This window comes from Hibiscus syriacus, unplaced genomic scaffold (genome assembly GCF_006381635.1).
Source record: "Hibiscus syriacus cultivar Baekdansim isolate YM2019G1 unplaced genomic scaffold, ASM638163v2 tig00116997_pilon, whole genome shotgun sequence".
In the NCBI taxonomy this organism is placed as follows: Eukaryota; Viridiplantae; Streptophyta; class Magnoliopsida; order Malvales; family Malvaceae; genus Hibiscus; species Hibiscus syriacus.
The window spans coordinates 828,528-841,528 of record NW_024063513.1 but is presented as its reverse complement, the minus strand read 5'-3'; the positions used below and the strand labels follow the sequence as shown (position 1 = coordinate 841,528).

Here is a 13,001-nt window from a genome sequence, read left to right as displayed (position 1 = left end):
TCAGATGGAGATGCTATATGGGACTCCCATCCCAGTGAAGCCAGGTTCAGAGAAGGGTTTCAAAAACTCATATGGCACAATTCCAGCCCCATTCATATTCTTCAAATCCTCGTTTGCATTCGTTTCATCAATTATCCCTTCAAGCTCTATCAATCTCCCTTTGAACTTTCCAAAAGCTTCTTTAATCACAAGATCATCAGCCCAAGCCGACTTTGACTTTTCTCCCAAGTACTCATCATCCGGGGAGTGATTCGACAGCAAATCCAAAATAGCCATCATTGTAGTAGCTTGAAATTGCGAAGGGAAACACTTTAGGAGCAAAACTTCAGGTTTCTTCATGAAGAATTCCCAGTCCTTTTCAGTTGCCTCTTCAGTTGGCGTAGTCCTTCTAGCAATCGTTGGCCTGCTGGGGAAGTAACTGGCGTATGTGTATTGTCCGAAGTTGACAGATGCATGATGACCCGAGGTTACCCAATGTTGAGAGATCACGTGTAAATAGTACACATAACTAGTATGCTCTCGAGTGTATGTGAGCAAAACCTCAAACTGTTAATCTGTTAGTCAGTTAGGCGTGCTGTTATGCAGACGGTTTTCTTACTCTTTTAGCTATAAAAGCAGTCTTGCTCAACTGTGTAAAACATGAATAATATACTACAAATTTACATCTTATGTTGAGTTTCTAATATGGTATCTTTCGTCAAACATTCTAGGCTTCTTCTCTGCTGTGCTCTCTGACGCCAATTACTAAAGTGTTGCTTCCTGCTTGTTTCGCCATGTTTACAAATAAGAAAGTGAATGTTGTTTTGGACGAAACCAATTTTCTTCTCTGGAAGCAGCATGTCCTCTTCACGGTTCGTAGTCATCGGCTCGAACGGCTCCTTAATGGTACGATAATTATACCACATGAATTTATTGTTGATGAGAATGAAGTATCTAGTGTTAATGAAGCGTTTGAAGACTTCATGGCACAAGACAATGCTCTTGCCTCGTGGCTCTTATCCACGATCAGTGCTCCGCTTCTACCTCAGTTTGTAAGAGTTGATTCCGCAGCGGCTGTTTGGCGTACTGTGGTGCAGTTTTTTGCCAACCGCTCGACAACAACAGTCATGAATTTACACTACAAGCTGCAGTCGTTGAGGAAAGGTGACGACTCCATGCGTTTATATCTCACACGCATCAAGGAGATTTGTGATGCTCTCGAGTCGTGTGGCAGTCCTGTGTCGCAAGTTGAGCACGTTGTGAGTGTTTTAAAAGGCTTGCCAAGAGAGTATCAATCCTTTATGGCGGTAATTACCACGAGTCCAGATTTGCTTACTCTGGATCGGATCTATTCCATGCTTATTGATGCTGAGACTCAATTGGCTGGATTTGATTCTCATGCTGAGAGTTTCCCGATGAGTGCCAACGTTGTGCAAGGCCAAACTCATGCCACTAATACTGCTTCGGATAATACTCATGACTACAAACCATATCAGTTTGCCTCAATACGTGGAGGACGGTCTGGTGGTAGAGGTCGAGCCCGCCTGCAGTGTCAATTATGTGGCAAGAATGGCCACTCGGTTGACAGATGCTGGTATCGGTTTGATCGTGATTTTGTTGGTGTCCTAGCGAATAATGTTCAGTCAAAATCTAAGGATGAATTCAGCAATGTCAACTATGTGAGCCTCGACAATGTTAGTTGTGCATGTTGTGCCAGTAAACATGGGGCTGCTTCGGTCCAAGCTGGTGGTGCTCCCCAGGCTAATTTTTCTGCGCCTCATCGTGCTCAGTGGGTGGTTGATTCAGGGGCCACACATCACGTGACCCCGGATGCATCCAACATAGCTCATATCACTGATCTTGATGGTCCAGGTAACTTATTGGTTGGAAATGGAGTTTCCCTTAGTGTAAATACGGCTGGTAAATCCTTCTTACATTCAGCATCATCCTCACGAGCTTTGTTCTTCACAGAATTATTACATGTGCCTAAAATTACTAAACATCTTCTTTCGGTGTCAAAGCTTGCTAGGGATAATCACGTGTTCTTCGAGTTTCATTCGGATGGATGATGCATTCGTGATGAGGCATCAGGTGAGGTTATACTACGAGGCAATCAGCAAGGTGACCTTTATACATTTGCATTGGATAATAATAGTTTGAATACTTGTAATAAACCAAAGGCTTTTTCGGTGAATGTCTCTTGTAATGCACTTGATCTGTGGCATAGGAGTTTAGGACACCCAGCCATTCCTGTTTTAAAGACTGTTTGTAAGATAATTGCTATTGATATTTCGAATAATGCAAATCACATTTGTTGAATAATTGCAAATTTGGGTAAAAGTCACAAGCTTATTGTTTGGGTAAGTCCTTTAACCTTTGAGTCTGATACTATATATGAAGTTCTATTCCAGCTTGTTTTCTTTGATCTCTGGGGGCCTGCACCTGAGCCCTCGGCTGGAAATAGATATTACATTTCGTTTGTAGATGCGTGTACAAGATACACATGGGTTTATTTTTTGAAGGATAAGTCACATGCACTTGTAGCATTTCAAATATTCCAAAGGATGGTTAAGACACAATTCTCTCTACCTATAAAAGCTGTGCAAAGCGACTGGGGAGGGGAGTACAGAAACTGGGCGAATGAATTAAACCGAGAATGAGTTTTACACAGGGTCACGTGTCCTCACACGTCTGAGCAAAATGGGGTAGTAGAACGTAAGCATCGACACTTAATAGAGTTGGCGCTTGTGTTGTTAGCTCAAGCCTCCCTTCCAGTTCGTTTTTGGTCATATGCAGTAGCTACTGCAACTCATCTTGTGAACAGATTGCCCACCAAAGTGCTCGGCAACGTGTCACCACTCGAGAAGCTATTCGATAGGAAACCAGACTATAAATTGCTACGTGTGTTTGGTTGTAGGTGTTTCCCACACTTACGAGCATTTCAATCGCATAAGTTGATACCCCCGATCCAAAGAATGCACGTTCTTGGGTTATAGCGCTCAACATCGAGGCTTTCAATACATTGACTCCAATGGTCGAGTATTTATTAGCAGGCATGTTAAATTTGATGAGTTTGTTTTCTCTTTTGCAGAAAAAAAGACTACTACATGCTGTCATACTCAGCCTTCATCGAGATCAGCAGCTCTTGAGGTTGTTGCTAAGCATCACAAGCCATGTCTTCAAGAAGAACTGCCACAGCATGCGTCTGCTAGTGACACTTCACATGTAGGTGCTGTGTTGAGTGAAGATAGTCATGACTTCTTGGTGGCCAGGGTCGATCTGCCCGATAGTGATAATGTTCCCTTGTTGCCTGCTGAAGGTTCCTCCTCAAGTGCTGGTTCGAGTAGTAGTGGTGAGAACAATGTCGATGTGCAGCCTGGTAATGAAGCCTCAGTTGAGTCTTCGGTTGATGTTATTCCTGTTACCAACAATCATCCCATGCTTACTCGCAGTAAGTGTGGTATATTCAAACCGAAAGTGTTTGTTAGTGAGGTTGGTGGGACAATTCCTACGGATATCCATCAGGCTATGAAATCGAGCAACTGGGTAGCTGCTGTGCAAGATGAACTAGCAGCCTTGCAACGAAATGGTACGTGGTCGTTGGTGACACTGCCAGCTGGACGAACAGCCGTTGGGTACAAGTGGTTGTTCAAGTTAAAACAGAATCCGGATGGCACTGTCAATCGTTACAAGGCACGACTTGTTGCAAAGGGATTTTCACAAGTTCCAGGGTAAGATTTTAAAGAGACCTTCAGTCCAGTAGTCAAGTTCCCAACACTAAATATTGTGTTGTCCCTTGCTGTCACAAACAGATGGCCCCTAAGGCATGTAAATGTGAACAACGCCTTCTTAAATGGTGATTTGAGTGAGGACGTCTTCATGCAACAGCCACCTGGGTTTGAACAAACCGCTGCAGATGGCACTAAGCTTGTGTGCAAACTTCATAAGGCCCTTTATGGGTTACGCCAAGCACCAAGAAATTGTCACTCTAAGTTGAAGGACAATCTCTTGCAAATGGGATTTCGGTCATCGAAAGCTGATGTTTCATTGTTCATCACTCGTTCCTGTGGTGTATCAACCTTTGTGCTCGTTTATGTCGATGACATCCTTGTTACTGGTGAGACTGTTGAGGAAGTTGAACGAGTGGTACAAATGCTTTGTGACAATTTTTCCTTAAAAGATCTTGGAGACCTAAAGTACTTTCTAGGTATTGAAGTTCAGAGATGTGTGGTTCTCTATGCTCAGTCAAAAAAATTTGTTTTAGAGTTCTGGAGAAAACGATATGTTAAAGGCCAACCAACTGCCCACCTATAACCGCCAACAACAAAGCCGATGTAACCTACAGTGTGAGCAAGATAGCTCAATTCATGCATGCACCACGAGAGTGTCATACGCTGGCTGTAAAATGCATATTGCGTTATCTAGCTGGAACAGTTGAGTTTGGACTTGTGTTTTTCACCGTCCAAGGAAGCAATGCATGTAAAGGCTTTTGCAGATGCTGACTGGGGTGGATGTGTTGATGATCGACAGTCCATGACAGGTTAATGTGTCTTCATTGGCAGCAACATGGTGTCGTGGGCTGCTAAGAAGCAAAAAGTGTTTTCTAGATCGACCATGGAAGCTGAATATCGAAGCTTAGCTGATGCAGCAGCAGAGGTTACATGGGTGGAAGCACTCCTAACTGATCTAGAAGTAAAACGACATGAATGCCCCATCATCTGGTGTGACAACACCAGTGCAATTGCGTTGAGCGTCAATCCAATTCATCATGCGCAGTCAAAACATGTGGATTTGGATGTTCACTTTGTAAGGGAAAAGATTGCACCCAACCAGTTGTGCGTTAGCTATGTTCCTGCTACACATCAAACTGCTGATGGCCTAACAAAACCATTGGCTAAGACTACATTCACCATTTTTCGTGCGAGAGTTAATGTGATGCTGCTGAAAGGTGAAGAAGAGGAAAAAAGTAGGGAGAATGTTGAGAGATCACGTGTAAAGAGTACACATAATTAGTGTGCTCTCGAGTGTATGTGAGCAAAACCTCAGACTGTTAGTCTGTTAGTCAGTTAGGTGTGATGTTATGCAGACGGTTTTCCTACTCTTTTAACTATAAAAGCAGTCTTGCTCAGCTGTGTAAAACATGAATAATATACTACAAATTTACATCTTATGTTGAGTTTCTAATACCCAAGTGATGGTTGTAATGATCTGGATCAAGTCTTGTGGTGTTTTAAGGACTGGCCACCATGGTTCATATTTCTTGTCACCGTGCCCGACCTTACGGATTTCGGTCCACCATGCTTGAAGTTCTTCATCCGACTCCACTAGACTCGCTTCCGGATAGTAATGGTTCACGTAATCGGAAACCCATTGTTTGAGAATGTCCCAGAGGAGTCCATCGTGGGCAAAAGGGTAATCCTTGATCGTTAACCTTAGGCCATGAGGAGCAGAAGAAGGATCTTCAACAGCCATCCCCCTAGTAATGAAGAAAATTGTAAATGATTTCAAAGAATATATATATAACTCGGAAAACAAATGAAAATACCTTCTAATCAAGTCGGCGGGTAATGCTTGATGATCGAATAGCCATAGAAGATCATAAGCAACAGAACTAAGCTCCATAGACTACTCCGGTACCTCTTCCAATGTGTAGTATCCTCTGATTTGACGCTCGACCAGCTCTTTGGTGATTCAGATACCGGATCACCGTAGATTTCAGGATCAAGTTTGCTCTTCATTGGCCATTCCTATGATTTTTTTTTGGCTGCAACTATCAGTTGAAAATTTGATACATAAATTGAAACATTTTTCTCAGTATTTTTTATATATATAAATATCATATCGTAACCAATTGAATAGCATATGGGTTGATTCCGGGAAGGGTTTGTCCAGCAAATTCCTCATCCCTAAACCAAAAAAAATTGTCACCTTCAAGAAAAAAGTTTGTTGCTACTACCGAACTCCTACTTTATTGCAGTTTCTGCAACTAATTAATCGTTTAACTTTGATGAAAGAAAATAAAAAGTTAAATATTAAATCATTAATTATTAAATTATTAAATTATTTTAATTTTAATTATCTAACTATTAATTTACTCATTAGTATTTTTTATTTTATTTCGATTATCAATCGCTAAATAGTGAGGAAAATAATGACGTACCTTAATATAAAATTTATAACAAAAAATAAACTCTAAACTAGAGGCAGAAAATATTTTAACTTGGAGTCTTTCTTGGAGACCTTCTTTTTCCCTTTCTCTCTTGACGCTCGTTTAAAGGAGAAAAATAATAATTTGTCAATATAATGTGCATCGAATAAATTGGTATTATTTATAGATGTGGAAGATTAAATTTATAAATTATTTTAAATTGTAATCCGATTAATAAATAAATTTTAAGGATAAAATATATTATTATACATAATCACATTTCATTATCTTTTTAATAATAGGCGATCAAAATAAAACAAAGTAAAATACTGGTGATTAAAGTAAAAGTTTTAGTAGTTAGATTACTAAATAATTTACCCTAAAAGAGCTTATCCAAAAAATCAACTTAAAAAAAGAATTTTTGATTAATCTAAGGGTGACTATAAGGTAGTATAAATTCAAAAGACTCTTAAACTATTTGACAATAAACGTTTACATCCTTGACAAACGATCAGAAACATAACTAGGAATTTATTATAGCGGGGTTAAATTTTTTTTTATTTTCCATAAATTTTTAAGTTGAGGGAACCTGGTAAATTTTTCTTTATTATATATATATATATTTAATATTAATTAATACTTTAAAAAATAATTGGCGGGGTAAAGGGGAATCTTGGCCCCATGTAGTTCCCTCTTTACATAAGATGTGCTTGAATCTTAGACCTTTAGCATTAATAATCATTCTTTTAATCATTGGGATAATTTAATTTATGCTAGAATTTAAAAAAATAATATTTTCTTTCGAGTGAGAAAACTATAAAAAGAAATTACATTATCAAAAAGTATAACTAAGGATTAATAAAAAGAACTAAGGATAAGTAGATATCGTTACTTCCCGTGAAAAAATTACGGAACTCGTACACTATGGACCTCACATATCCGATCAACCCTATTACGACGATGTTTTTGGCCTTTACCAGTGACATGCTATTCTGCACATTAATCAAATCAGTGGAGGATGCAATTTATGCTTAAGATTGGTAAGTGTTCATTTCAAACGTGAGTTATCTTCTAATTAGTTATTTATGAATCATTAATAGTATACAAGGAAAAGGATTGACAAAATGTAGAGGAATGTAACCTTGTGAGTGAAGAAGACTCGCTTTTGAGGATTATCGAACTTGAAGTCAACCCAAGAATTACAGGTGAGGGATCCGCGATTTGAAACCCTGGGTGAGGGTAATCGGATCGGAGTCGTGGAAGCCTTGAAAAACAATCTCAGTCAAGAACATCTCTTTGTGATGCTCATTCTCCACCAACACGGCACCTATTTCTCCGCACTCTTGCCCTACTTTGAGATCCGCCTCGTATGTCACATCGTCACCCTTCTGTTTCACTCGATGTGCGTAAGCTTTGATCGTCTCCTGCTCTTGCCCCGTTTCTGCATGCCCACAACATTTATACGCAACTAGATGTAACGTTAAAGTTGAAGAACGAAAAAAGAAAAAGAACTGTGAGCTTAGTTTCATCACTTACTGGGGTCAAGCTCGGCGCTAACAAGTTCCAAGAGAAGTGATTTACAGAGCAAGTCCTGTATATCATCTAACGCAACTAGATGTAACGTTAAAGTTGAAGAACGAAAAAAGAAAAAGAACTGTGAGCTTAGTTTCATCACTTACTGGGGTCAAGCTCGGCGCTAACAAGTTCCAAGAGAAGTGATTTACAGAGCAAGTCCTGTATATCATCTAAGCCTATTTGGAACCCTAAGTTGGTGATGAGACCAGAAACAGTTTGTTTAACTGTGACGAAAGCTTTCACAGCGGAAACAGAATCGACATCATCGGTGAGAGTAGTCGTAGTTTCTAGTGTCGCTTTGGTTTTGTTTGGAACGAACCTTGCTTTGAAACCTTTGTCTGTCTTGCTCCACGAAGAAGAAGAAGAAGAAGGCTTGTAGTATTTCAAAGGAAGAAAACCAAAGGCAGTGCCGTGTAAGAACGGCTTGTGCAATGGAAATAACAGGGTTTTGTTGGTGCTGGGAAGATAAACATGTGGCTTCCACATTTTGGAGATCAGTGGATAGGTATATGTAAGGTTGTAGTTGAAGAAACCCTAATATAAGCTGTTTTATATATAGATGGATACAGAGGTCATACATTTAAGATTTCATTTTTTATTTATTTAGTTTTTTTTATTTCCCCCTTTTTGTCTTTTATTTTGACAGTAATGATTCAATGAACAGATATCTTTGATTACTGTAAAACATAGCACGACCACGGGATAAATGAGCCCAAATGAGGCGACTACGAGATCCTTCTCTCATTGACGTTTTCATCATATTTAAATATGTTGGATTTGACAATTAACACTAAAATAAAAAAATTTCAGAAAGAATAGGTATTGAGATGGAACAAAAAAACATGGACCTGATTGTGGTGAGGTTTAGGGTCGGGAATCATTCGGGTTGGTTCGGATTTTTTTGGTCCATTCGATCTCATCTGATCTTATCCGAAATAATAAAAAAATATTTTTATTAATTAAAAATTGTGAATTAATTGAAAAAATAATATATAGATGGGTATTATTATAATTATTCTTAAATATATATATATATATATGGTAATAATATATATTTTCTGGGTCGGGTCGGTTTTTTCACCCTAAACTCTACACGAACAAAATTTTTTTTAAAAAAAATCTGACTCAATTGGGTCGGATCAGGTCGAAACTCGTCGGATTCGAGTCTTGTATCAATCCCTAGTGATGTTGACATGACAACCGTAAGTGACCATGCCTTAATCATCAAAATAATCTTTTAAGTACATTAATGTAAAAGGTTTATAAAGCTAATCAATGCTTTTAAATCCTTCTATGGCATATGGCTATTTTGATGGAACTTTGGCCCTTTAAAAAAAATAATTGTAAACTTTTTTCTAATAGTATAACATTATTATAAGGTACTATACGATTAGAATCTTTTAAATTTATTGGTAATGCAGAGATCCTGCAGACATAACTATTTAAACCTATAACTTATATAGAGAATAACATTATCTTTTACCACTGAAATCACTTAATAAGTTAAATAATTGTAAACTTAAAATAACTGAAATGATTTGAATTTAAAATTTACATTACTATAATTAAATATTGATAAGATATTTGGACAAGTAACTTCCATCCTTATAATTAAATATTGATAGTTTATTCAATAAATAAAAGTTTACAAAAATATTTTTTTAAAAATTTGTCAAACAACAAAAAGTAATTTCCACAATATTATGAAAACACCATAAAATAATTTTCGAAAATTATTATTCAAAAAAATTGTAAAATTTATTTTCAATGAAATAAACATACCTCAAAACAAAATCACAATACACAACACAAAACATAGCAGCTTTACATGAATCATATCTTGATCGATTTACTTTGATGAAAACTATGAAATATCAAAACTTGAGAGGCACACTCCATATTGTATGAGATATATTCTACCAGTAAATTAGGAACATAATTAAAATAGGGTAAATTACATAGATCATGACTAAACTTTTAATATTTTTTTCATTTTGATCATTAAATGTTTAAAACTTACATTATAATTATTAAATTTTTGGTTTACTTTCATTACGGTCACTATTATTAGTTGTCGCTAAGAAATACTTACGTGGTATGTTAAGTCTTTTTTAAAAAACTAAATTTGCAACTGTCTGCAAGGCTACATTTATGATGAACGAAACGGTCTTGGGTCAATTATAGTATTGGGAAGGCTCCTTTTAGTGACTAACAATAGTAAGCATAATGAAAATGGATTAAAAGTTTAGCTACTATAATGTAAGTTTTAAAAGTTCAGTGATCAAAATGAAAGGTCTCTAAAAGTCCAGTGAATAGTTTAAACTTAAAAATAAATCACTTAAACTAAAACTGTTGAGAGTCAAAATGAAGATACAAGTCAGTTGACGAACAGTCTCAAGTCCTAACCTGCATTTCACGGCATAAAGCAACACAATGAAAACGTGCCAAGTGGAATATTATTTTATACAAGTGGATGTCGTCCATAGGTTTCTCCATCTTAAATATCTCGCTGCACTAGCAAGCAACGACGTCATCTGATAATCCGGAGGAAAATGACAAGGAGCAAAACAAAATATAAATGAGACACAAGCTTTCAAAAATAAATCTTAAATCATATCACACGACAATGCCGAATGGTTGACGATCACATTTATCGACATTGCCAGCACATAAAATCAACTTAGTCGGGTATGAAAACTGAGTTCAATATATAGCTTCAACTGAATTTAAAGCCTACAGGGTTGATATCATGCAAAGTTATTATTGCATAAATCTCCTTTAGATAGGACCAAAAGGAGAAGAAAAAGGGGCCTAAACTAACCACTTATTCCATTCAAAGTAATACTAACTTGAGTAACATTTGGACATGCTGAAATTCATGCAGTTGAAGCATATGGACATGGACATGGTGGAGCTGGTACTTGCACAACTCCTTCAAGCATCTGTGTGACCTCTCTCATGGTGGGTCTCAGCGACAGATCTTCTTGAATACACCATATGGCAACTTGCACGAACCTCTCTACTTTTGCTAGGTCATGCTGGGCATCAACGTCGTTTTCAACCAGCAAATCTAATGTTTCTTCGAGGTAGCAGTCGTAAGCCCAATCGGTTAGAATTGCTCTCTCCTCGCTGCTGCTCTCCATGTCTACACTTTTTCGGCAACATGTGAGTTCTAACAGCAGCACTCCGAAGCTATATACATCCACCTTCACGGATATCGGCAGGTTCCTAAACCACTCCGGCGCCACGTATCCTTTTGTCCCTCGTATATATTGTATTGGTCTGGCTCTGATTCAACATCAAAAGCTTTGCCAAACCAAAGTCTGAAATCCTTGCGTTGTAGTACTCATCAAGCAGAATGTTCTGAGGCTTTATATCACAGTGAATAATCTGTGTGCTGCATTCTTCATGCAAATAGAGGAGCCCCCTTGCAATCCCAAAGGCAATTTGAGTTCTTTGAATCCAACTAGGCCTTAAGCCACCAAAAAGGAAGCTTGCTAGAGTGCCATTGCTCAAATACTCATAAACCAGTAACCTATTCTCTCCCTCATCACAGAATCCGAGCAATCGTACGAGGTTCTTGTGATGCGTTTGGCCGATTACATTCACTTCAGTCTTGAATTCTTTCTCAGCATGACCATGTACCAACGTATTCAATCTTTTCACAGCTACCTGACTGATGTAACTCATAGGTAATGTCCCTCTGTAAACAATGCCAAAAGCTCCCCTTCCTAATTCTTCTCTGAACTCATCTGTAGCATCCACAAGCTCTTTGTAAGTGAAAGAACGTAAGTTTGTTTCCACGACAGGTTCACTCCTAGGCAATGGTTCGAGTTTCTTTCGGTAGATGAAGTAAAATCCTAGACAACTTGCAGTAACCAAAATGATAATAAAGAACACAGAAACACCTAGAAGTACTGATAATAAGGATCAAAGGTTCCTGATTCTTGTCCTTGTTCTTCAGTTCTTGATTCGGAAAATAAGGAGCCAAGGGAGGTCGGCCGCCTTTCCTAACTTTGATGAGAGCTTTTCCCCCATTGAGAGTGGGATCAAATCTTCCATTCGACAGTGGAAGTTTCTTCTTCCAACACTTATCTCCTAGTCTAAAAATTGCAACAGCACACATACAATCGTTCAAGCAAGATTGTCTGCATTGGTCTTCGGTAAAAGGCTCCAAGAGTGCATAGTCTGCTAGTGGCCAATCCACATTTATTAGCACTTCGAAGTCATACAGATCTTCCACAGGAGCAGGCTCTTGGTCACAACTCTGTGTGAAGTTAGGCTTGCAATTGCCATACCGGTTCATTGGATCAACTAAAGTATACCCGCTGGGACATCCACAGCTCGGCCTCTTCTCAGCGGTGATACTGCATATATTGTTCAAACCACATGCACCGCTACCAGCATTAATCGGAGTTGATGTGCAAATATTATCAGGCTCAGACCAAAGAGCAGTCCACCTTGCATTATTCCCAGTGAAAGTCTTGGGGTGAGAGTAGAGTGTGAAAACTCCATCGAAACCGAGAGTTGCTCTGTAGTAAACGTTTTTAGCTGAGCCTGTTGTTCTCTGTGTTAGAAGGTCTCTTTCTTCATTTTCTCTCAAAACAAACAGGTAGCCAGACTCATTGAAGACTAACTGAGAAGCAGGACTAGATGAATTGGAATCTCCAGCTGTACCACTTTTATGATAAGGATCATTAACATGGTCACTGGGCAAGTTTACTGTAGCAAGAACAAGGCTGTCATCTGATCTCAAAACCAACCGGAACCTCCCCTTGGAAAAGTTGGTCTCTGATTGCCGGGACGATAGGAATAACCCCTCATCAAGCGTCTGTGATGGAAGCACAGTATCGGCGGGATATTTGAAGCTCTCCCAAAGTACAGAGCCACTTCCTAGAAGCTTAAAACTTCCATTATCATCCATAACACCGCTATCAACAGCCCCGTTACTAACCTCAGAATTCCATAGCTGTTCACCCTGAGGGTTACTAAGAACAAATTCTCTGTCGGCCGTTAGCTGCAACTTTGATCCCTTTGGCGCAGGGCTGTCGCCATTTGCATACCAAACAAGAGTTCTGTCTGGTATCTTGTTGTACCAGATAGCAAGCAAGAAGAGACTTTTGTCAGAGCTGAGTTGGTGAAAACCAAAGGCGTAATCACCCGAGGGAGATATCCATGGATGGGAGTTTTCATCAGCGGAGAGAGAAGCACCCACCGTTAGGTTACCGACGGTTTGAGCATCGGTCCTGACCAGCAGTAAAAGTAGAAGGGAAATCAGTGGAAAGAATACCAAAGCCAT

General features: G+C 38.7%; 1 protein-coding gene and 1 pseudogene across 1 annotated transcript; both read right to left on the bottom strand.

Annotated features, from left to right (window-relative positions):
* On the bottom strand, positions 1-8,268 carry LOC120194238 (annotated as a pseudogene).
* Positions 8,269-10,578: 2,310 nt separating this feature from the next.
* On the bottom strand, positions 10,579-13,001 carry LOC120194237 (G-type lectin S-receptor-like serine/threonine-protein kinase LECRK3). The gene is given in 4 exon segments (XM_039196608.1): positions 10,579-10,974; positions 10,976-11,378; positions 12,642-12,680; positions 12,766-13,001. Coding segments are annotated over 4 exon segments (1,074 nt in total).